Source organism: Trichoderma atroviride, chromosome 7 (assembly GCF_020647795.1).
Source record: "Trichoderma atroviride chromosome 7, complete sequence".
NCBI classification, from domain to species: Eukaryota; Fungi; Ascomycota; class Sordariomycetes; order Hypocreales; family Hypocreaceae; genus Trichoderma; species Trichoderma atroviride.
The window spans coordinates 710,781-733,426 of record NC_089406.1 but is presented as its reverse complement, the minus strand read 5'-3'; the positions used below and the strand labels follow the sequence as shown (position 1 = coordinate 733,426).

The 22,646-nt window shown below is 51.8% G+C and overlaps 10 protein-coding genes across 10 annotated transcripts; 5 read left to right on the top strand and 5 right to left on the bottom strand.

Annotated features, from left to right (window-relative positions):
* Positions 1-6: 6 nt before the first annotated feature.
* Positions 7-4,773, bottom strand: TrAtP1_012238 (uncharacterized protein). Its single transcript, XM_066115443.1, has 2 exons — positions 4,118-4,773; positions 7-4,048 (listed from the first exon to the last, which is right to left on the bottom strand). Exon 2 carries the CDS (start codon positions 2,441-2,443, stop codon positions 290-292), a length of 2,154 nt encoding a protein of 717 aa, XP_065971542.1. The 5' UTR covers positions 2,444-4,048; positions 4,118-4,773; the 3' UTR covers positions 7-289.
* Positions 4,774-5,036: 263 nt separating this feature from the next.
* On the top strand, positions 5,037-6,889 carry TrAtP1_012237 (uncharacterized protein). Its single transcript, XM_014090353.2, has 2 exons — positions 5,037-5,678; positions 5,805-6,889. The coding sequence occupies exons 1-2, from the start codon at positions 5,343-5,345 to the stop codon at positions 6,672-6,674; spliced, it is 1,206 nt and encodes a 401-aa protein (XP_013945828.2). The 5' UTR covers positions 5,037-5,342; the 3' UTR covers positions 6,675-6,889.
* Positions 6,890-7,362: 473 nt separating this feature from the next.
* On the top strand, positions 7,363-8,054 carry TrAtP1_012236 (uncharacterized protein; the record flags this gene model as incomplete). Its single annotated transcript, XM_014090354.2, has 5 exons — positions 7,363-7,416; positions 7,585-7,749; positions 7,813-7,875; positions 7,934-7,983; positions 8,045-8,054. The coding sequence occupies 5 exons, from the start codon at positions 7,363-7,365 to the stop codon at positions 8,052-8,054; spliced, it is 342 nt and encodes a 113-aa protein (XP_013945829.1).
* A 715-nt stretch (positions 8,055-8,769) lies between these two features.
* On the top strand, positions 8,770-11,648 carry TrAtP1_012235 (uncharacterized protein; the record flags this gene model as incomplete). Its single annotated transcript, XM_014090355.2, has 4 exons — positions 8,770-8,945; positions 9,003-9,051; positions 9,104-9,843; positions 9,903-11,648. The coding sequence occupies exons 1-4, from the start codon at positions 8,934-8,936 to the stop codon at positions 11,646-11,648; spliced, it is 2,547 nt and encodes an 848-aa protein (XP_013945830.2). The 5' UTR covers positions 8,770-8,933.
* A 416-nt stretch (positions 11,649-12,064) lies between these two features.
* On the bottom strand, positions 12,065-13,774 carry TrAtP1_012234 (uncharacterized protein; the record flags this gene model as incomplete). The annotated part of the gene is made up of 1 exon (XM_066115442.1): positions 12,065-13,774. The coding sequence occupies exon 1, from the start codon at positions 13,316-13,318 to the stop codon at positions 12,065-12,067; it is 1,254 nt and encodes a 417-aa protein (XP_065971541.1). The 5' UTR covers positions 13,319-13,774.
* A 577-nt stretch (positions 13,775-14,351) lies between these two features.
* Positions 14,352-14,711, bottom strand: TrAtP1_012233 (uncharacterized protein; the record flags this gene model as incomplete). Its single annotated transcript, XM_066115441.1, has 1 exon — positions 14,352-14,711. One exon carries the CDS (start codon positions 14,709-14,711, stop codon positions 14,352-14,354), a length of 360 nt encoding a protein of 119 aa, XP_065971540.1.
* Positions 14,712-15,606: 895 nt separating this feature from the next.
* TrAtP1_012232 (uncharacterized protein) lies at positions 15,607-16,303 on the bottom strand (the record flags this gene model as incomplete). Its single annotated transcript, XM_066115440.1, has 2 exons — positions 15,607-15,993; positions 16,148-16,303. 2 exons carry the CDS (start codon positions 16,301-16,303, stop codon positions 15,607-15,609), a joined length of 543 nt encoding a protein of 180 aa, XP_065971539.1.
* A 526-nt stretch (positions 16,304-16,829) lies between these two features.
* On the top strand, positions 16,830-17,312 carry TrAtP1_012231 (uncharacterized protein). Its single transcript, XM_014090358.2, has 2 exons — positions 16,830-17,160; positions 17,214-17,312. Exons 1-2 carry the CDS (start codon positions 16,913-16,915, stop codon positions 17,230-17,232), a joined length of 267 nt encoding a protein of 88 aa, XP_013945833.2. The 5' UTR covers positions 16,830-16,912; the 3' UTR covers positions 17,233-17,312.
* Positions 17,313-18,376, bottom strand: TrAtP1_012230 (uncharacterized protein). Its single transcript, XM_014090359.2, has 2 exons — positions 17,937-18,376; positions 17,313-17,872 (listed from the first exon to the last, which is right to left on the bottom strand). Exons 1-2 carry the CDS (start codon positions 18,296-18,298, stop codon positions 17,443-17,445), a joined length of 792 nt encoding a protein of 263 aa, XP_013945834.2. The 5' UTR covers positions 18,299-18,376; the 3' UTR covers positions 17,313-17,442.
* TrAtP1_012229 (uncharacterized protein) lies at positions 18,377-21,931 on the top strand. Its single transcript, XM_066115439.1, has 4 exons — positions 18,377-20,189; positions 20,261-20,485; positions 20,553-20,845; positions 20,906-21,931. Exons 1-4 carry the CDS (start codon positions 19,342-19,344, stop codon positions 21,460-21,462), a joined length of 1,923 nt encoding a protein of 640 aa, XP_065971538.1. The 5' UTR covers positions 18,377-19,341; the 3' UTR covers positions 21,463-21,931.
* The last annotated feature ends 715 nt before the right edge of the window (positions 21,932-22,646 follow it).

Sequence of the window (22,646 nt, the reverse complement as noted above, 5' to 3'; positions counted from 1 at the left end):
TTTAACGTTTAACAAAGTCCAATTCATGAAGCAGCTCGCGTTCTTTAGCCACTTACAACATGCGATGATGAAAAATGAAATCATCTGTCCTTGTTCCGTTGCATATGGAAAGCCTATGTACCCATTTCCTGACCACTCCAGCCCTTGATATACTTCCATCCGTCTCATTAATAATAATCCTACATCATACCATAACCCACCCGCTTAATCCTGAAAATCACGTTGGACGAAGAGAGAGTCTCTCGAAAAATCTCAAAGATACCCATCGAACAATCTATCCATCCCGTCATTAGAGTATATATGCCACCTCTTCGTTTACCCTGACAATTTCGCAGAGACTGCGCAACAGCAGCACATCTGCATCCTCCATGTCCATCTCCACCACTTTCTCTCCCGCCGCTCCACTTTCGGACATCAATCTGGCGGCCGCAATAAGGCGTCGTATGCACCGCAGCAGCTCTGTCTGAATGTTTCTGATGGCCATGTCCTGGCTTGCAAAAGTACCCACTGGGCTAGCACTCCTCCCATCATCCTTGCCCCATTGCGTGAAACTGTTCCTTTTTGCAGAGCGAACAGATGCCGCCGAAGTCACGGTTGTTGCCTCGTTGAGACCAAGAAGAGATGCTGCCTTTCTAGGAATATCATCGCCCTGTAATTCTATGGGCGAGCATGAGCGTCCGGGGGCCATTGGCGCCGGAAATCGGGCAACAAGAGCAGATATGTAATTGTAGGCGACAATGTGGCAATAGAGTGCTTCACAGATGTAGTCAGAGCAATTGCCAAATATATTCTTGATTGATGCCCACGGCTTGGGAGATTCCAGGGAGCTTGAGCTAGGTGATTGCAGGTTATTTGCACCACCAGCGGCATGCGGATCGCGCGTCTTGAGAGGCATCTGTGACCCTCTCTTGACAACTCTTCTCCACAATGACTGTCTCGATGGAGTAGTTGGGAATTGAGGGCTGGGAAGAGGAGAGGTATCTGTTGCAGGATGTCTAGCCTTCCTGGAGTAGGCTCGGATTGTATCAATAGTTAAGCTGGATGAGTCGAGCATCGTGTCAGGAAAACACGCCGTGTTTACCCTCAGGTTCTCCATGACATTGGGTGGTAGGGGAACTACACGAGCCAGCTCATCGCTTTGAAAAGGTAACGAAAAAAGCTGCGCGCTCCCGTTGAGCCACATTTGCACACTGGGGAGAGGCGACGGAGGGGGTGAGGGGCGGATGTAGACACCGTCGTATCTGGGCGCCTGTTTTGTATCGATGCAAGACACGAAATGATTGTACTCTGGCGTAGCACGCTCGTAAGTCGTTGACGCAGCCTCAGCCGCGTGACTGCCAGCCCGTTTCTTGATCGACGTATTGCTTGTACGCCGGGAGAGACCACTCTCGGGTGGATACTGTGGGCTCTGTAACGATGGTATGGAAGGCGTACATTGTGGCATAGGCAGATAGAGGCTTTCTGGGCTGTCGGGATACCGCATCTGCCCAGGGTACTGCGTTGAGTTAGGCCGCCACGTCTGTGCCATCGAGTTGCTCAAGTGTTGCCCTGGCGGTGGTGGCGCGATACCCGAGGACCCTGTGACTGAATGCGCCTTTCGATGCAGATATTTATGCGTGCTTCCGCCTACAGAAATAGAGCCACTGCTGGCTTCGAATTCTGGCGGCGTTGGCGGCCTCGGCGAAAGGTGAAGCACAGTGCTATAAATCCCAGCCTCTTCCCTGTACTCGTCTTCAGCGTCTGAATCAGCTTCGATCCAACTGCTATCATGCCGGGAACCCTCAGATCGCGATATTGGCGATATGTTTGATGAAGGGGGCTTCTCGTTTGCCAACTGCAGCTTCGATACTCTCTTGTGTATGGACAGATGCGGTACCAGAAATGAGGGGGGCTCTGCAGAATATATCGATGAAGTCTCGGTCTCAGTTGCAGAGCAGGAATCAGATGTCATGTCGTGTAATCGGTCGCTTTCTTGCTGGTCAAGGAAGGATACCATTGAGTGTCGCTCTTGGATAGATCCAAGAGCCTGGACGCGTAGATGAGCGGACTGATATGGCGAAAAAGTAGGCCGAAAAGGAACCGTAGCGACCTTTGGCTTGTCCACATGGCCATTGAATGACGAAGCAGTAGGCGGAATAGGCGGTCCAGCTGTCATGCTTTTGGCTTCAAAGATTGGTGTGGATATTTCCAGGTCTCGGGCAAGTAGTTCTGGAAAGTAGTCGTCCACTCGCTGCTCCAGAGCTTCGTCAGGTAGCTGGCTATTGAGACTCGAACAAGACGATGTCGATGATAATGTAAGTGGCAGCAGACCTTTCATACTTGACACTCTTCTCCGCGTGGCCCTGGCCAGGGTGATCTTGGTCGGTGCGCTCCTAGAGCTGTTGGCAGACTGTTCTAGAAAACAGGTTGGCGAAGTGGCTGTTTGCAAACTATTAACCGACATTTAGGCTACGTCAATCCCGACTCAGCCTGGGGATGGCAGATTTATATCATGAGAGGGGATAGACAAGCTAGTAGTAAATCTATCAGAGTTTCTAAATCCAGATACCGGCTGGTGAGCAGTGGTAGTGGTTGAAATTCAGGGCTAGGCTGTTGTACGAGACGACTGGCGGAAAAAGCAAGACACAGACAGAGTCAAACACAAGGGATGGGATGTTGGCAGCCCAACTACTACTACTAGTAGTAATAGTACTTTGTACTCTCTTGCATTTCAGAGACTTTGTGGGAAGAGATGATGGGCAGGACGAATGGTTCGTGATAGGAAAGTTGTTTCAGATGGTATTGAACAAGTCAACTTGCCGAGAAGCTGAAATCCGATGCACTGAGCAACCGGATGAGGGGCCGATCTAGCACATGCATATGTACCAAAAAAAGTGATATCTCAAATGTCGACTGCGTATAATAAATGGTACTGCAAGGAGCCTCATTGCGATGGCCAAAGTATGGAGACTTTTGAGAAGGGTGACTACACCCTAGCTAGTAGCACAAGCAAAAGCCATATTCAGGGGTTGGCGCGGACCAGAAGAAAGATGCAGCTCCAGTTTAGTGTAGGTCATTGTTAGCCTATGGATTATTGACTTGGAAGGGAGGGGCGGACGGCATGTTGAGAGTGAAGAGAAAATGCTAGGCATCACCAAGCTCCAACTCGTCAAGGTCAAAGCCCAGGCCTCTATCTGGCCAAGACAAACTCCGATATTCGACCACTGTTTCGTTCTAGCACCAAGCTCAGGTCGAGGGAATCTCGCTTGTGCCGTCTTCTTTAGCATCTTGCGTGTTTCGGCGTCCGATTTTTGCTCTGCACTTTTTCCTGTTTGCAGCAAATACAAGGGCTGCTAGCAAAAAGAGCGTCGAAGTAAGAGGCCCTGGAGGCGTACCATGGCCGTCAAGACGGACCCACGTCACTTGTATCATGGCCACTTTTTAATCTCCTCTGTGGTTTCCTGCAAGGGGGGGTATGCGAGCGCCTGCAGCTAATAAGTAGCTATCTCTTTTGGTCATAGTCGGAAGACTCTTAGACAGCCAATGCTTTCGGGAGAAGTGGCTCGCCTCGATCCGTACCAATGATGCTTGCCATGTCGTGCCCGGATGAGGATCACGAATCAGAGTTCTTTCGGCTCAACGGTGTTTTCCGTTTGGAGAGCAACAGTCATCTCCTGAGAGCTAGGGAGCTACAAGTATATTCATCGGAGAGCTAGAGCAAGGCAGTTTCGTGTGACTCCAGCTCCGCAGCGACAGATAGGGAGTACTCTGCTCACTAGTAGAAGTAGTATTCGTAGTGCAAATAGGTTACCACCCAGCTAGTGAGTACAGATATCCTTGCGAGTAGCTGTTTTCTTTCCTTTTTTTGCCTTTACTCTTTGCTCTCCTCTTCTTTTTTCGTTTCTTTCTCCTTTCTGGCCTGAGAGTGGCGTGAGGAGCGGAGCTTTCCAAGGCACGAAGTAGCAGCTAGTGCCTCCGGTTTGTCTTCGCAATTGCTTCGTGCACGCACAATTACCAGGTCCGTGAGAGAGATAGCACCTATGGGTGTAATTCACAGTATTAGACAATACTACGCCAAAGTCAGCTCTCTGTCGGTTTCGTTCCAGGGTTGAGTGTGGTACAGAACACTACTCCGTACCATCTGAGGGGCTGAGGACGCTGCCCCTGCATTCCGGGTCTGTTGTTGGCCGCATGCAAGAAAAAGGAAAGAAAAAGTAATTAATCAGAGCCACGGTCTCGACAGGCGAGTGGCAGGGTTCGCGTCGTATCCCGTGCCCCCCCGAAGACCTTGCAATGACGGCCCAGCAGCCTCTCGCTGAGGAAATGCTCCAGGTCCGGGTATGAATGCATATGCAAACCATCATGTCGAACCATCAGGCCAGTATCATCAGCTCCTTAACCGGCATAGAGGAGCTGCAGCGCTGCGGAGTCTCGGGGCATCCACCACCACATGGCCGCGCTCTGGGCAGCGACAGCGAGCTGAGCGGAAGTTGAGCATGTCATATCCGGAGACCCCGCAGATCCAACTTGGAGTTAGATTAGGTGCACGATACTACGGTTCGGAGGGGTCATCCTGGGTCAAGGGCGAGACAGGCCACTAGGAGCCGGGCTTCTCAACGCAAGGGACGCAAATGATGAGCTGGCAGCCGATAGTCGCTGTGGCGATATGCAGGGCGCGGCCTGGAGCTGGGCTCGTACATCGTACTCGCATATGCATCTTGGATGGGCCGGTGAGACGCCGCATCACAGACAGATAGGCAGAGGCGGAGATGAGGTTGAGAACGCAATAGTCTGTGGCCGGCGAGAGGCGCAAAGCAGGGAGAGCCAGGATGGGCCTAGCCAGGCCTGCTAATCAGATAAGTCGCCTACAGATGATCGGACGCTGGTGGCTAGAGGCCCGCCAAGGGGCGCTAACAGGCGGCATCAGAAGGACCCAGAGGCGCTGAAAAGGCCTGGATCCGATGGGCTGCTGGAGTTGGGCGCCCCAGATAGCGGGTCACCGTGCATTTCCAGCTAGACGTCAAATTTCGCGGATTTCTTCCAACGGCTAGTTTTTTCTTTGCTTTTTTGAAGCTGGACCGTGAGATTGAAACTCATACCGCAACCACGCGACCAGACGTAAAGCTGCTAGGGGCACACGATATCCGAACTCCGCATCTACAGCTGAATTACTAGTGGGCAGGCCATTGGCATTAGCATCTCCTTGTCACTGCTTTGGCTGCCATTGGTGATCTCAATACCAGCGAGGATTGGCATCAGTCTAGGCCTGATAGCCAAGGACTTCAGAATAACAGTCTGGGTTTCAAGTGCCCGGAAACGCCACTTTTCAAGGTCCAGTCATCCCCAGGGCATACCCAGTCGCCATGCTATCAGACGAGCTCTTCTCTTCGGTGTGCGGGCCACCCATAACTGCCAACACGGCGATATCAAAAGACGTTGGCATCTACGCACACACACTATCACCCACGTGGGCTGTCAAGTCATCCTTCAAGAAGAGCTCGGCACCAGTTCACTGTTTAGCTATAAGCGATTCTCATGTGTTTGCTGCCCAAGATCAGAAAGCTCATGTTCATGTCTATTCTCGAGCCCGGGGAAACCAAGAAGCTCTTGTTCCTTTTCAGGAAAGGATAAGATGCCTCGCTCTCGCTGGGGACGTTCTTATTCTAGGTACAGCTGAGGGCCGGTTAATACTCTGGGAAGTATGTTTAGTCTCCTCATTTTCTGCTCTCTCTTTGCTTTTGCTTCAATGATTCAGTCATTTTTCACATGGCGAAATGCCAGGGTGCTCGCCTATCCGTGTCAGATATACTAACATGGAAGTCTAGACTTGTACAGGGCGACAAATCACAACGCCTCCATGCCATGTGCAGGCCGTTAGCTGCATTGCCGTATCTCCTAGCCACGTGCTGTCAGCCTCGGATGATTCTAATGTCAACGTGTGGTCCCTGCCACGTCTCCTGGAGGCTGGGCAGGATATTGGCCATGAGCCTGATAGGACCTTGTCCAACCACCGAGCTGCCGTCATCGACCTTGTGCTGGGTCCAGGCTCCAACCCCGAGACGAGCCTCTGCGTATCTGCAAGCAAGGATAAGACCTGCATTCTATGGAACTACCAGTCAGGCCAGGTCCTGCGGACGCTGTTGTTCCCTACAGCTCCTCTCTGCATATCTTTGGATCCTTGTGCTCGAACCCTCTACGTTTCTTCCGAGGATGCCAGCCTCTACCTCGTTGAACTGTTTGGCGACAAGCCCCTTCTGGGATCCCGCAGTGCTGAGCTAGCATCCATCGTTATGCAGATCAACTCTCCCTTGGGAGTGGCCGATGAAGATGTAGGACCTGCCTCCTGCATGACAGTAAGCCATGGCGGTACTTCCATCATTACAGGCCATGTTAAGGGCAAGATTCTCAAATGGAATCTCGTTGATAACAGCCATCCCGCGGAGTTGGCAAATCTCAACGCATCTGTCACCAATGTGGTGTTTGCCCCTTTCCTTTCAGAGAAGAAGCACACTCAAGCTGTCACTGTCGTAAAACCAAACCAGTCTCAGAGACAGTACACTCTAACGACTCAGCTGGAGGGAGACTTGGATCATGATACGAGATTCAACCAGATGCTTAGTGCCAACGGCTTCTCATCTGAAACCATTGCGCAAGCCTTGGCATCGTTTGCTGCCTCTGGAGGATCCAGCTCATGACCTGTCAAAAATTGATAAATTAGAGGGATTACTAAAAGTTATTATGCGTCAATGGAGAACATACCCCGAGGCTGTTTCAATACTCTTGCCAAAGAGGCGAACATGCTTGCATTACATCCAAATCTTACATAGACTTCTGACTCAAGGTGCACAAAATAAATGCCATCAGTGCGAATAAGGATTAACCAATTTTTCTTCGCAGATATAACAATCACTGCATTTGAACGACTACGTCAACAGAGAAAAAGTGATCAATTTGCCACGCCACCTGCCCATATATGGGGCAAACCTCGTAGTTTATTTGCCTGCTGTGGACGGATGACAGCTGCGCAGGTCCCATGTTAAACGTACTACAGGCATGTTTAGGATAAACACTAGTAACGAATCTCACTCAGAGTAGTACATGGCCGCCCAAGGCCCTGAATCAGACAGCCCAGCTGAATATACCGGATGCCTTCGGCTGTTCGGAGACAGCAGCAGCATCCACTCGGTCCAAAGCTATCAGCGGGCGACTCTCAATGTTGAAATTCGCCGGGCAAAGCTCGGACGGGGCTCCCGTTCGGAGCAGGGATTTCTCCGGCCCGACTAACACCGAACCGCCCGCCGTCATTATCAATGTTTGGTGTATGCGGAATGAACGCCCATACTTGCAATCGGCAACAACACATCACCACATCACCACCACACAATGTCTTTAGTCGGCACCTTACGGGGTGATTTACCACAGCAGACGCGATCACTGGTAAGTCGATTTCTCCCGACGCGAAAGCGCAACAAGGGCTGTTGCCTCGGCGAGACTACATATTGCTATGGTGGGGGATGCATGAAAACAGCAATATGGACGCTCACAAGCTTTGGGCATGGCTTGAACTTTGGTATACACTCAGGCTAACTGTGATTGTCATTTTAGTATCGACAGTTGTTGCGCCAGAGCAAAGAATTCAGCTCCTACAATTTCCGCGAATATGCGAGGCGACGGACCCGAGATGCTTTCCGAGAAAATATTGCGGTACAAGATTCGCGCCAGATCCAAGAGCTGATCCAGAAGGGGCTGAAGGAACTCCAGACGATGAAGGTATGAGATGAGGCTGCTCTCTGGCGTTTCTTCTCGCGAGCAAGGTACTAACGGCCATGACAGCGACAAACCATCATTGGACAGTTCTACAAGCTGGATCGATTAGTAGTGGAGGGCGGACAATCGGTATATCGCTCCCTTTCTGAGGCTTGCAATGTTTTAAACGCTGACTTTGATGATTCAGGGCAAAGAAACCGGCCATTCAGGAGAGATATTAAGGCAAAAAGACACAGGGTGAGTCTAGACGCCCTGGACCATTGGAGACTGCCGAAATCGCTAACAGATACATGTATAGGCATGACTGATTACGCAGCGGATGCATGCATTAACGACGAAAATAATCACGGGCGGAATGATGGCTGTACAGTAGGATGGCAATGGGCTTGTACATCATACATATACCACTGGAATATCGAGAGACGACTTTTCGGCTTGGTTTAGGAGTATTGCGGGATCGTTATGAAACAAATATTAGACTACTACACTACAACAAATCTCAATTCTGGTTGCGACAACTCGCCGGTGTCCAAGTTGAGCCTAATGGGGCAGATTATGATCATCTTGTCGCTACGAGCTCGACGTCTTGGCCCTACGGGACGTCAATTGAGGAGATGTGATGAGATGGAGTTGCGCTGGAATTGCATCATGCTGCTGGGTACTCGCCAGCTATTACTACAGCGATCACAGAGGCCTGGAGTGCTAGAGATGGTACATACCTACTTATAAGTGCCCCATCTCGAGAGGCTGAACAACGTTTAAACTTGATTCGTCCAACTCCAAACTACTTGATTTAAGCAGTTCAAGACGAGTTGGAGACATCTCCCATTGTCAATTACCCTCAATTACAAAATAGCTTATCACAGCAAAGCACAGCCATTCTTGGCATTCATGGATTCTAGTCATCTTTCATGCGCTGCAATCTGCAAGAGGCGCACTACGGCACGCTTATGTCATCATTCTGCAACACCTCTAATTGGCTGCATGCGCATCGTTTTCGCCAGTCAACTTCCGGGTCGTGTCCCGGTCGCCAATTGATTCGTCCTAGACATTGCAGCGTATCAGACGATCCTCGCTCCGGGCGCATCGCAAGACGCACGACTTGAGCATCCGCCCTGCTATCGCGCTGAATTTCGCGCCGCTCCGTCACAGGCGAGGCCGCTTTCTGCAGCAATCCGTGCAGCGCAATGGCCCCAGGAGTATGTTCTGGTCGCGATCAAGACTGCGCGACACTCTCGGCTGACAAGATCTTCTAGACAAGACGCGCTGGCCGCAGCGGCTACGCCGAGCACGACGACTTTGAAGGTTTGCCGACACTGCGCTCAACCCATGACGCGACAGCAGCTGATAATCGCAGGTCTTCCCGTCCGTCAATGGCGGCCCGAATGGGTCAACGTCGCGCCTCCGGTGCAGCAGGAGCAGCAGCAGCAAAACGACATCTGGGCCATCGAGCTCATCCACGGCATGCCCAAAGATGCGACTCTGCTGCCGCCGCACACGCAGGAGCTTCTCCGCGCTGCGCGTTCCGGCCGGCTATACAAGCGCCCGCACCCAAACGAGGATGAGGAGGCGGATAACGAGACCAGCATGCAGGACAAGCTCGAGAAGAAAGAGGAGGATACAAGCGCGCAGGGTTATCAGATCCGGGTTTGGAAGCAGCTGCCCAAGAATGTCGAGGCACCGGAGATCTCGCACCTCGCTAAGCGTAGGAAGAACACCGTCACCACGGCGAGCCGAACGATAGAGGAGAAGGTCCAAGGGCCGACGGTGACCAGGGCTACAGTCCGGCGGATGGACGCAGCTGGAAACCCGTACACGGAGGAAGTTACTCTGTCCGAAGGCCAACGGGTAGACGGCGAAGTCATATCAACCAGGGTCGAGGCCATCCCCGCGGCACAGCCAGATACCTATGCTGCCATGTCGCAGGCAGCAGCCAGGAGAAGGCCGCCGCCACCGAAGAGAAAAGCAAAGGCTGGGCCTGGGCGAGGCAAGAAGAAGTCAAGACAGCAGCCCTCTGCAGATCAGCAGGCGGCCAGAAGTGTGCCTGCAGCGGCTGGAGTCGCAGCAGCGATCAAGACTGAGAGCAATGGAGGAGTCGTAAGTGTCTCGCTAAACAGCTGCTGCGTCAACTTGAAACTAACTTTTTTGGAATGTAGACACTCGCACAAAACGAAAACGCGCCTCCGAATGTGGATAGCGAAATTGGCGATGGCGAAGGCGACGGGGATGAAGAGGAGGATGATGATGAAGAGGGCGACGACGGTGACGAGGGCGAAGATGGAGAAGAAGGCGAAGGCGACGAAACTGGTTTTGTCGATGAATCCATTCTAGATGCTCCCAAGGATCACGATGAAGAAATGGCCGATGCGTCTCACATAATTGAGAACCCTGATACTGAGATGCAGGATGAACAGCCGGCGCCAGAAGAGCCAGCGCCAAGAGAGCCCTCGCCTCCCAAGCCAGCAAATCCTACACTCGAACTACCTCCGGAGAACCCTCTTTCTCTGCCGATCAAGCACGAAGACACGCCTCCTAGGAATACCGTCATCGTGCCCTCTCCATCCGCGCCATCGGTGAGCACCGAGCCCGAGGCCGCAATTGCTCAGCCCTTTTTGGATTTGCCTGTTGTCGATAACACAGCCGACTCTACTGTCGCTGAGCCGCCTTCAACAATCGTTGGAGAAGCTCCTCAGGAGGCTATTGAGCGAGATATTCCGCATGATGAAGCTGCCCTTGAAAGAGCCCTTGAAAGACCCGTTGAACAAGCGGCTTTGCCTCCTCCTGACCAAGTAGGCAATATCTCAAGCCCGAGGGCTGAAGATGAAAGCTTCCGAGCCTCTGATGAAGCTTCCAAGGGACAAGACAGCGTCCAACCCGATGCCAGCGTCCAAAGACCGATGATAATGCATCAGCTGTCTACAATGACCGAGGATACCATCAAGCCGGAGGACTCAGTCTCGGTAACAGCTCCTATGCCTGGATCTGGGGCACCTTCGGAACTTGGAAACGTATCAGTAGATGATGGAAAGGAAGAGACTGTAGCTGCAAGCACAAGGGCTGAGTCAACTGAACCGCAGGTGGTTGCTCCTGAAGCAGCTGACGATGCTCCTACGGCCAAGGAGGAAGAGGACGAGCCGGATCTGCTTGGAGGTCTGATGGGAGAACTTGATCGCCAGGCAGCTGCGTCACAGCTACTGGAAGAAGTTATTAAGCCCGACACCACGTCCGCCCCCGAGGCTGAACCTGAGAGTCCTGTTGATACAACACTACCTGACGTTGCTGAACCTGAAGGTCCTGTTGATACAACGCTACCTGACGTTGCTGAACCTGAAGTTGAAGCTGAGCCTGAAGCTGAGCCTGAAGCTGAGCCCCAAGTTGAACCCCAAGTTGAGCCTGAAGCTCAGCCCCAAGTTGAACCCCAAGTTGAGCCAGCGGCTGAGCCTCAAGTTGAGCCTCAGGTTGAGCCAGTAGCTGAGCCTCAGGTTGAGCCAGTAGCTGAGCCAGTAGCTGAGCCTGAAGCTGAGCCTGAAGCTGAGCCAGTAGCTGAGCCTGAAGCTGAGCCTGAAACTGTGCCTGAAGCCGAGGCCGCACCGCCCGTCACTGAAGACGGCGCCATGCACGACATCCCGCAGCCAGAGACACTGCCTGAGCCAGAGCAGGAATCAAAACTAGAAGATGAACCAAACCCGGAGCCAGAGTCCCAACATGAGCTAGAGCCAGAGCCAGAGTCAAAGCCAGAACCTGAGCCAGAGTTGAAACACGAACCGGAACCTGCGCCTAAATTAGAGCCTGAAACTGTGCCGGAAGACGAGCCCATGGCAGATGCAGCTTCGCCAGTGAAGTCAGAACCTCCCGCTGAAGAAGGACCAGGAGAAAAAGCAGACCCGCCGGCCAACGCATAAATTAGCTTCATGGCTTGACGCCATTCGATACGACACCCTTTATGCGCACAGAGAGATTTATCTATATATATATGCAGTGGTGTTTCTATTCACCGGGTCCTTTAGTATTGTCTTATCAATGACATTGACGTACGAATTATCTTTACAAACACGAAGAGCAGTCTGGAGATATTTGCGGTGACTTTGTTGGGATAACGTTTCAATCTTTTTTTCTGTTAACACGCTATATTTTTTTATCGAATTATGTTTTGTTATGATGGAGTGTATGAGTTCTACCTATCACCGTACGAGCGTTTATAAAAGAATACAATATAACTAAGGGCAGGGGAGAATTACAAGTCTTTCTTCATACACATGTCTATATATCTAACCTAGCACAACGCCTCTTCCTTCTAGAAATGAAACTCCCATCTGAATCACTGACTAGGTACTGGTACAATGTGAACGGGGATCCCATCCGCCGCATCAATCTGCCCATCCGCCGCCAACCTCGGATCCAACGGCGCAATCTGCACTTTTCCCACCTTCAACCTGCCCACCCGCCGGCCATGCATCTGCAAGCTCGTCGAGTGAGCATTGCTCAGGCCCAAAAGACCCGCGCTGACGAGCAGCAGCGCCATGAGCACAATGGCGCCCGCCTGCGAGAGGTTGCCGCTCAGCGAGGCCACCATGTACACGATGAGCTTGGACATTGCCTCGAGATAGCCCTCCAGCGTCGTCTTGGCCCGCAGCCACGTCTCCGTCGTCACGGCGCGCAGGTCGGCGTCCAGGCCCTTGAGCACGACGCGCCGGTTCTGGCCCCAGTCGATGGTGTACTCCGTCATGCCCGTGTCCTCCCTCTTGAGCGAAAAGGGCAGCGGCAGAGAGGCCTTTGAACCCGCCACCGCAGTCGGCTCTGGCGACGTGACTAGTACAGGTACAGGCACATCCTTTACAGGAGGAACAGGCGTAAGAGGCGCAGGCGGCGTGGCAGGTCGCGAACGCTCCTTGATGGCCCAGATATTCGCCAGCCGCGACACCATGAGCGCAATGATGAAGCCCAGCCCCCACCAGTCCTGCAGCAACACCATAAACACAATCGCCGACACCGTCAGCAGCGGACTCAGCAGATACAGCACATGGCTCACCCAGTCCATCTCCAGCACCTCCCTCACATGGCTCTCGTGGTCAATCTCCCGCAACTTCCTCAGCCCGCGCTGCTGCCTCCTCTGCCACCTCCTCCTCGTATTATCCCTCTTCCCAGCAGCCTCATGGCCCAGCAGCAGCGACAGCGACGACGCAAACGCCAACACGCTCCCGCCAAACCCTTCACCCGGGTCCATCTCCACATACAGCGTCACAACGCCGTACTTGCCCTGCCGCTCCCACAGCCGCCGTAGATACTTGACCATGGCCACGTTATTAACAACGTAGTGCTTCCCGCCGTCCAGCGCCATTGACAGCACCGGCCTGCCGGCGCCATACTCGGGCGTTAGCGAGTCCGCCGCCTGCTGGTAGTGCAGGCCCGGCGCGAGCACAAAGGCATCCAGCCAGGAAGAGCCGCCGGCGATGGCGGTGCGCTGGGCGATGGTGTTGAGGTCTGCGAGGGCGAGGAGGCCGCCTGCGGAGAGGGAGAGGTTGGGGATGGGCGTGGCGGTCCAGGAGGCGATGAAGGGGTGGTTTGGGTCCATGGAAGGGGAAAAGCGAAGAAAAGACAGACTTGAACGAGTGTGTTTAGATGGAATGAGTTGATGTCAGATACAGAGTTGAATAGCACGTCAGCTCGTGTAAGTCGCAGACAAATCCATCACAAGCAAATATATCAAACATCTATTACAAAAACCAACACAACGCCAATAAATAATCAAACCCAACCAGTCAAGCATTTAAAACAAGTAAAAAAGCCCTCCAGGCATCCCATCACACTTCAACCTCTCCAAACCGCAGCGCCCGTTTGAACTGCCTGCAGCGCATAACACAAGGCTCACCTGGCCCAGACAACAATCATTTTTCATCTCTGCCATGATGTAACCCCACGCGGCCGATTCCTCACGGGACCAGCGAAATGATGATCGTGGTCAAAGGCTGTCGGCTGATAGGATAAGCCTATGAGAGTCTTTTAAAAGGGTAGGGCTTTTTGGGTGCTCGTGTGGATGCGAGATCTTGTGACATGAACTGCACGGGTTTTATTACAAGGGTGTGGTTTTGGGATCGCGGGGAATTTGGATCCTACCCTGGACTTTGCCGGAAACCTGGAGGTTACATGGCAGTCAATTAGAGATGGTGATTGAAGCATGTTTATTATTAATCTTATTATTTTCATTTACTTTGTTTCTCGCTTTCCCGAGAGGCGGATCTCGCACTTGCACTCATTGCCGATGCTGTCACATATCAGCCAGCTAAATCAAATACACACATAGTCAGACTGTTGCCGGCTCCTTTCCCGCCCACGCTTCTCTTACAGATCCCATTCTTTCCAATTCCACTGAGTGCGTCCTCATCCTCTCAACTGGCGTCACTTGACCATCTTCAGATCCCTCTGCTTCTGTGCCTCCTTCTTCTCCGTCTTCTTCTCCATCATTCCCCCCCCTTTCCCCCTTTCTCACCCTCAGTAGAGTCTTCATCATCGCCTCCTTCACCACAGTCATCGTAGCTTCCCATAGAGTCTCCTCCACCGCCTGTTGGACTTGTTCCGTCTCCACTGCTCAGTTCTTCATCGGCATCCTATGCTCCGGCAAACTCAGGTGAGCGTGAGCCGCGCACGTCAGTGTCAGAAACACCCGCCGGCCTACAGCCACGCAGCAGCTTCTCCATGAGAAGGCGCAAGACAAATGTCGTCCACCACTCCGCAGTGTAGAAAATGCTCACATCGTAGTCCTCGAGGCGAGGTGTCCCAGGTGTCCCCATCCATAGCCCGCCAGGTAGCCGCAAGGTATAGTCGATTGCACTCGCGATGCTGTCATAATCTCCCCGGCGATATGGGACCACCCCCGGAGCCTGATAAAGAATCGGATTTACATCTGAGACAATGGGGCGTTTATTGCCTGTCGGCTGGCAAACAAAATACTCTAGGGCTGCCGTCATGGGACCGCCGGGAGCAAAGGAGAAAATGGCTGCATCGCTGCATCGTACCAGAGCATGAAAATCAAGCTCTGAAACACGACCTTCACACCATATAGACTATATAGGCTGCGTATATTCGCTCAAGCCAATCAAGTTATCGAATATACTGTAGTCTTCAAGGGGATCGTTAGCCCTAGATGTGCATACTACTTGTAATAAGATGGCGGATTCCCCCCCACCAGGCCACCTGTTCCAGCAATCGAGAGTATCCTCTCGATACTTCTCTCATCTCCGCCTGGCTGCTAGGCGTGCCGTACGAAAAGATAAGCGCTCTGTTTTGGAAAGCTCTTCTTAGAGTCTCGCACCGTTCGCTGACTGCTTCGCTTTGTGCAACTGATAGGATGCCGGATACATGAATCCCCATTGGAAGACTGTAGCATGAATCCATAGCTCGAGTTGCCCAGTATGATGGCCGATCTGAGGATTTCTGTTCACACCAACTACTGAAATCCACCGTGTCTTGGGGCTCCAGAAAGGTGATGATATTCGATCCAAGGATACCTTCAACGAATTCTCCGAGCCGCCCTGGCATCTCAAGTATACGACGGCAGGGAGTGTGCATGGAAAATGTGACATTTGCGTCCGGCAAGCGTCGTCGAAGAAGGCGAGGCAGCATCATCAGATGATAATCATGAACCATGATGACATCTCCCGGCGTGTATATTTCGTGGATTTTGTCGAAAAAGCACTCCATCATGAAGTAATAGTCGCGCCATATTTCCTGAGACTCGAAATCGGTTGACGAAAGTTTATCGCCGAGAAAATATGGGCAAAGGACGTTATCAACAAGCCGCCTCCATCTGGTTTGCCTCCTCAAGAGGACTCCATCTGCTGAAAATTCCGACAAGGCCGCCAACTAGATTGGCACTGTTTTGAGACCAGCATGGTACAGCTGCCGTTCAAGCCCTTCTTTGTTGCGGTAATCGACGAGTCCTTCGTCTTCGGGTTCGTTCTGTGGTGGAAGCGGATGATCACTGCCAGGTGTTTCAGAAAACTCAACTTCTTCGATTATACTCTCCAGGCATATCGTGTCTTCATCACTGCCAGATGTTTCATCATACTCAACTACTTCGGGTGTACTCTCCAAGTCTAATGTGTCTTCATCACTACCAGCTGTTCCGGAAAACTTTACTTCCCCGGTCCAGCCAACGATGATGTGATCCCAAGGAGAATATGGAGATGAGAGCTGATTCAAGACGTCGAACTGAACCGAATGATCATGGCGGTTGCAGAGATCTACTCGCTACTTGGGTCAGCTCTCGAAATCCCATCCGGGCTATAATGATTCCTCATGAAGGAAGAGAGACTCGAAGCATGCGTACCCAGTTGTCTCTTCCTTTTTGAACTTGCAGTCTATAAGGAATGGTAAATGTGACAGATATAATTCTGCCACTCACGTGCAGCGATGATACATGGTCGGAATCTTGCTCAGAAGAACCGTGGTTGCCTTCAGAGCCGGAAAGCGATGCTTTAGACGGCAGTAATAGGTCGGAATCCTCGTCAGAAGCAAAGAAAACTTGACCGGAATTCCAGGGCGAGTGGTGGCCGTCCATTTGAGGCTTCGATCGTACACATGCAGGTAAATCAGGTAAAGTTTTATGCCTGACAATTGAGAATGCTGATAAATAAGCTGTGTTGATGAAGACGGAAGAAAGTGTCCTGAATATTGGGCTTGGCCAAAATATTGTCTATTTAAATTCGTGTGTCCCCTTCAAGGGAAGGAGAGATGAAGACAAAATTCTCTCAGCTGCTTCCGTTCGCTCTAGTCTAGTGATTGCTATCCATCAACATAGGAGCCCCTACTAGGCATTAAATCATGTCGATTATTTACATGCTAAACTTACATCTAGATATCCTAATAGTTCAGCTTCGTGTTACTGATGGCTTCTCATCAGCCACTGCGGCACAGTCTCCAATTCCTGCAATTCAAGAGTGCCTTCACACAGCCACCACGGCCACAAAACTCTAAGCAAGTCGACCCAATCCGTCAAATCGTCACTGTGTTGTCATGGGCGAAACTAAATTGCCCGTTTCGTATAAAAGGCGGCACGAGCCACTACATCTCGCACGCTGTGGCTCGTCGTGATCTGCTAATAGCACCATCACTCAAATCTCGGTATTTCAAAGAGATAAACCAAAGCCGTCGTGTACCACCTGTCATCATGAACATGAACAGAGCTGCCGCCGCCGCACATGCCGAGGACATGCATGGCGACCACGTCCTCCAAGGAGGCCATGCCATCTTGAAGGAAGACACGGATCCAACGGGCCAAGAGTCGACCTTTTCCGACGCTTCCCGCGGTGGAATGAAACAATCGTCTGGCCTCGAGGGCACCAAGCAGGGCGACTTGCAAGCAACCGCTGGTGCAAGTGGTGCATTCAAAGAGACCATGAGGCAGGAAGCCTTAAGGCATGTAGGCCAAGCGTAAGTGCAGTTGTCGTGTTTGGGCTGACTGATTCCAGGGATCAATTTGACCAATGAATATCCACATACATGGCCCTGATGGGATGGAGTAATAAGCAGCAACAAGAGATTGACAGTCATGTAGCATAATAGTAGCGAACGAGAATGATACTATCTGTATGAATTTAACTTGATATCATCAGCTAAACAACGTGCAGGCATTTACATGTGAAAAGCAATTTCTATATCCCAACAATTCCCCTCATCCAACGCAACCACTTGGCTCCGTTACATGAGCAATCTCCAAGCACCAAGCAGCAATGCCGCAAAACCGGTGCACACGCCCATCAGCCACTGCAGCGTCTGGAACTTGACCTGCTCCAGCTTCTCCCTCAAGGCCGCCACCTCCTGCTCAATCTTGGTCTCCGTCTCCTTAATCTTGAGCTCCTGCCCGACGGCCTCTTCTCGAATGCGCCCCTTTTCCAGGTTGAGGTCAAGCCGCACGCTCGCCTGTGTCCGGCCAATCTCGTCGCGCAGCCGGCTGCTGAGCTTGGCAATGTCGTTTGTGAGGCGCTCGTGCGCGTTGCGCGTTGCGTTGGATTCGGTGCTGTCTGCGGAAGCCAGTTCAGAGCGCAGTTTGGCAAAGTCCACCTTTTGGGTGTAGGTGGTTCTGGCGGCGTCTTCGCGAAGCACCATGGTTCGTGTTAGGTTTTGGATGCTGTGGCAGATATCAATGTTAGAATCAACGGTCATGTTAAGTAGCTCTTGTCATGGATACGGACCTCTCTTGAATGACGTCGTTGAGAACCTTCATCATGGCAACGGACTGCTCGTCCGTAAAGCCCTCATCCTTCAGCCGCTGGACAAACTTGAGCGTATCAAAGTGATGCTCGCGGCATTGCCGAGAAGTCGCATGGAACCCCCTCCGCAAGGCTGGCGCTTGTGTACCAATGTATCGTCTCGTAGAGAATCTTGTGCCGAAAGCAGGCACTGAGCTGTGGATTGACTTTCGCTGGTTCGGTTGAAAGGCAGCAAACGATTGGGCAGCGGTAGTTCGAGTTGCTGAGAGCGGCGCAGTCCAGCTGATGCGCGGGAGCAAGAATCGCGGCAGCGTCTCGACTGCGACGAGGCCGGTGACGGCCATTTTGTGAGCGACGATTGGCTGTTGGCGGTTGTTTGAGCTGGGAATCAAGAAGGCGGAATGCCACTATCAAGACAATAGTATGGCGTGGTGCTTCAGGTCTCAATGGCTAGCTTCGGATAATAGTTTGACGTGCCGGTTGTCGGCGGCGAAAACGATTTGCCGATTCGAGCTATGGCAGCGGTAGCAGCTTTTGGACTTGGACACAAATTGGCTGCTGGATGGATTGGATTCATCCCAATCAATTGACGGCTTTTGACTCTTTCAGTCTTTTCTTTTCGTTTACGCCAGCACGCTGCTTGCAATGACACTTACAGTATATTCTTCGTACACAGCGGCATCGTCTCAATTAGCCCCTCAGCCTAGTGTGAAGCTTGGTTTTGCAGCTATACCAGCACATAAGGTAGCACAGAGCTTGGAATAGCTTGACTTGTGGCCAACAGATTATCTCATCGCATCTCTATCAAAGAGTTTGAGCTGAGCCCGGCTGCAATGGCGCGTCTCCTTGTCAGGCCCCACCTGGGCTGGCCTACAGTAATGGCAGATACCTACGCTGGCAATATTACGATGAGACAAAGCACAGCCTCAATTGCCTATTGAGGTCAAGTTATGCAGCCAATGAAGGCTTCATATCAAATTGAATCGAATCATTGAGATGCCGTCAATTGACTGGCTCTTCTTAACCATCTCCGCGACAGGCCACCGTTGATCCATCCATCCACATCATGTCTAGCGATACTCGCTCGGCATTCAGCAACGATCAAGTCGCCCTCTCGGAGTTCGGATTGTCCGCTATATCCGGCTCCCCGATCAACCTGCTGATTCAGCCACTCTGGCGCCGACAACAGCTCCCTCGAACCCCGTTGCCTAGAGTCCCTGACTGATCAACCAACGCGAGAGTTTCATCCGCCAACCTCGCCGGAGTAGGGAGTCCCAATCCCGGCTGCGCGACTCCAACTCACCACTGCAGCAAACCTGCGTCGATCGGGTTTGGACAATCAGCTTCGGCAGACATTCGCTTCGCTTCGCATCCCACACGCAAGACAATGGCCCCGGCGCCGCCTCCGCCAGACTCTGTCTCAGTCGGCGGCATCCCAGCGGGCTATGGCCGCTCGTGCACCAACTGCTCGCGCGCCAAGTGCCGGTGCATCTTGAGGCCGGAAGGAGGCAAATGCGACCGCTGCCACCGCCTGGGCAAAGAGTGCCACCAGATGGTGACGTCGCGCAAGCGCGTGGCCAAGAGGACGACGGCCTCGAGGACCGCGCAGCTGGAGGAGAAGCTCGATGACCTGGTGTCGATACTGCGGGCGACGCAGCAGCAGCAGCATCAGCATCATCAACACCACCATGAGGGCCATCAACCGCCGCCGCCGCCACCGCCGCCACAACAGCAGCAGCATCATGTTCATCTCCAGAAGCAGCAGCAGCAGCAGCCCCCTGTGCCGTCTCCCATGAACGGCGCATCCAACTGTGAAATCCCTTCGTCAGCATCATCCGCTTCAACATGCCCGCCCTTTATCAGCCGACTCGACTCACTGGCCGACGCGGCAACAACATCACAATCACAGACACATCCTTCCAACCTCACACCACCTCCGCGCCTGTTGGACAGGCTTCCGGAGCCAGCTCCCAGCGAGGCCGAAGTGTATCTCGTCAAGTTTCGCCAGTGGCTCGAATTCTTCCCCTTTATGCATCTAAGCCCCGATCTCACGGCCGAGGCTCTGCAACGGGAATCTCCTTTCCTCTGGCTCTGCATCATGAACGTCACGAGTATGTCCATGACGCAACAGGCCATGATGAGAGACAGGCTGCGTCAAGAAGTTGCGCAACGGATGATCCTCAGTCACGAGCGAAGCATAGAGTTACTTCAAGGCTTGATAACTCTGATATCATGGTAAGATTTGCTTCTAGTTGAGTAGTATAAGTGGTTGGTGGCTGCGTAATGCTAACTGATGGACTTCTTAGGGCGGCCATGAATGCCGGTGCTGCCAACAAGCCCTTTCTTACCTTGTATTCACATATATGTAGCTGTATCATCTACGAATTGAGTCTCACCAGATTTCCCAACGAAGAGCAGTACTCGACGGTCTGTTTCAAAGCCTGGGGAAGCAAAGCATCAAACTGCCAACCCAAAAACCGTACAATGGAAGAACGGAGACTTGTGCTTGGGTTTTGGTTCATCACATCTGTGTAAGTGGCGCAACTGTTATGCTCCCTCTTTGCATTATTAGAGATCCATTCTAACAATCTTCCCCAGATGTGCGGCCTTTCTCGGTAAAATGGAGCCACTCGTCTGGACGCTACACATGCAGGAATCGCTAGAGGTGTTGGAAAGTGAAAAGGAATACCCATCAGACGAAACCCTAGTCGCACTAGTTAAACTCCAGCTCGTTGGAGAGGAAGCAAGAAAGCTCATAGTAAGCGATTTTGTCGGGCGTGATTTTGGCAGACTCGACCCCGATAAGGCTCCCACGTATGTCTTCAAGCGAAATCTTCTCTGCCAGCTCCAGAAGATTCGCGAAACCTTGCCGCCTGGGGCAATGTCCAAGGGTAAGTCAATCAGCATTGGGTGATACAATATAGAGCTGTGCTTACTTTTATTCTGAACAGCGGTGATACAATTGCACATCTACAGCACCGAAACTCAAATCCACTCAATCGGCCTCTTTGGCGGGACAAAAATCCCAGACTCGCCGCGTATCGACTCCATGTACGCGGGCCTCCTCGCTGCTCGGGCCTGGTACGATACCTTGTTTCTCGTGCCACTCACGGATTTTGTGGGCATGCCATTCTCCTTGTACATTGAGCTTGCGCAGATCCACGCTCTGCTATACAGGCTCACGACCATAGATGACCCTGCCTGGGACAGGGAGATTATGCGCAATACGGCAGATCTCGGTACCTATCTGGACAGGACCATTGACCTGTTTACCAAGGCAGATGCGCTTTATCCCCTAAGAGGCGGACCCGAGGATGTATCGATTTTTGGGAAATGCACAAAGGTCCTTCGCAATGTGCGCTCAAGCTGGGAGCCAGCCATATCACAGAACCTAGGGGGGGCTCCCAACGCCAAGCAGCCAAGTTGTTCCAGGCGCTCCGCCGCAGCATACTTTGCTGGTCGACCACTCTATGATGCCAGATCCGGAATTGCCTCCAGACTTTGGTGACATCAACTGGATGACACAAGTATTTGGACCCTGGGACTTCTAAGGCGTGTCAGCAACGTCTTTTCACGGATTGAACGTAGGGGATGTCTTTCAGTACTCTTACGATAAAGTGATGTGCAATGTCATATCATGTATACAATATCTAATCGTGGCATGAGAGGCGCATATATGGCTCTTTGCGCTCAAACTTTTTAATGGTAGGATGGATGAAGAGTATGTACCAAGAGGAGGATGTAAAAGCAAGCGGCTGATTTAATTAGGAGGTTTCCTTTGGAGTTATAGAGGCGTGTTTTCTTTGGGATTTGAGATACATGACACTGGCTGGCGTTTGCTTTAGATATATATCGATTTGATAGCTGGAGACGCTTTTTAATGCATTCTCAGCTTGGAGCGACAGATTGACGACATATATAATGGCTCTAGGCTTTGAAGGCAGATGTTTTTAGGATTAAAGTCTCCATTCAGATACAATTTGTACAGATTTCGTCGTGAGTTGCGCGCTTGGGTAAATCGTCCCATGTACTGAGGCGACATGATCAATTCACTTAATTCCCCACGTTTGTTACGGCGTATTCACCGCAATCTTTCCGATTTCGCCAACCCCCAAAAATGAAATGGTAGATAGACAAGGCTACCAGCGCTATAAATTGCCGATGAGCAGTGTCCAGGAACCATACCGTCACATAACGACTCTGCTTAATGCTGACTTACACCACGTCTGGACAAACTCGCAAGTCTCCGGGATAATTTTCTATTCAGCAAATCCACCCAGTTATGACAAGTTGATGCTACACGAGCTCACATTGCAGCCTTTAGAAGTAATTCAAGTTTCTCCGCATCACAGACAAAATGACCACGGCCATTCTAATAGCCGCCTTCTGGGGAGATCCGCCACCGGCGTGTCTCTTGCTATGGGTCTTGGTCTCCGGCGCGGGCTGCCCAATACGGAAAATTGCTTGCTTCCACTTGGAGATGCAACTCCCACGACGGTCTCTAAGGCATAGTATTTACCTACCAGGGCACATATTTATATATATGGATAGGTTAACAATGACATATACAGTTACTATTACAAAGAGCAGTCAATTCAAATAAAACTTAGAAAAATAAGACTCAACTGATAATCACCAAAGACAACCTGGAGGGCGCACTTACAACCCCACGTCCGGCTCCAAAAAAAAAAA

Coding starts and splice junctions, on each gene's coding strand:
- TrAtP1_012237 (XM_014090353.2), top strand. CDS start 5,343: ATGCTATCAGACGAGCTCTTCTCTTCGGTGTGCGGGCCACCCATAACT. Junction 5,679..5,804: donor GCCGGTTAATACTCTGGGAA/GTATGTTTAGTC, acceptor ATGGAAGTCTAG/ACTTGTACAGGGCGACAAAT.
- TrAtP1_012230 (XM_014090359.2), bottom strand. CDS start 18,298: ATGGCCGTCACCGGCCTCGTCGCAGTCGAGACGCTGCCGCGATTCTTG. Junction 17,873..17,936: donor AACGACGTCATTCAAGAGAG/GTCCGTATCCAT, acceptor TATCTGCCACAG/CATCCAAAACCTAACACGAA.
- TrAtP1_012231 (XM_014090358.2), top strand. CDS start 16,913: ATGAACATGAACAGAGCTGCCGCCGCCGCACATGCCGAGGACATGCAT.
- TrAtP1_012229 (XM_066115439.1), top strand. CDS start 19,342: ATGGCCCCGGCGCCGCCTCCGCCAGACTCTGTCTCAGTCGGCGGCATC. Junction 20,190..20,260: donor TTGATAACTCTGATATCATG/GTAAGATTTGCT, acceptor TGGACTTCTTAG/GGCGGCCATGAATGCCGGTG. Junction 20,486..20,552: donor TTTTGGTTCATCACATCTGT/GTAAGTGGCGCA, acceptor AATCTTCCCCAG/ATGTGCGGCCTTTCTCGGTA.
- TrAtP1_012238 (XM_066115443.1), bottom strand. CDS start 2,443: ATGTCGGTTAATAGTTTGCAAACAGCCACTTCGCCAACCTGTTTTCTA.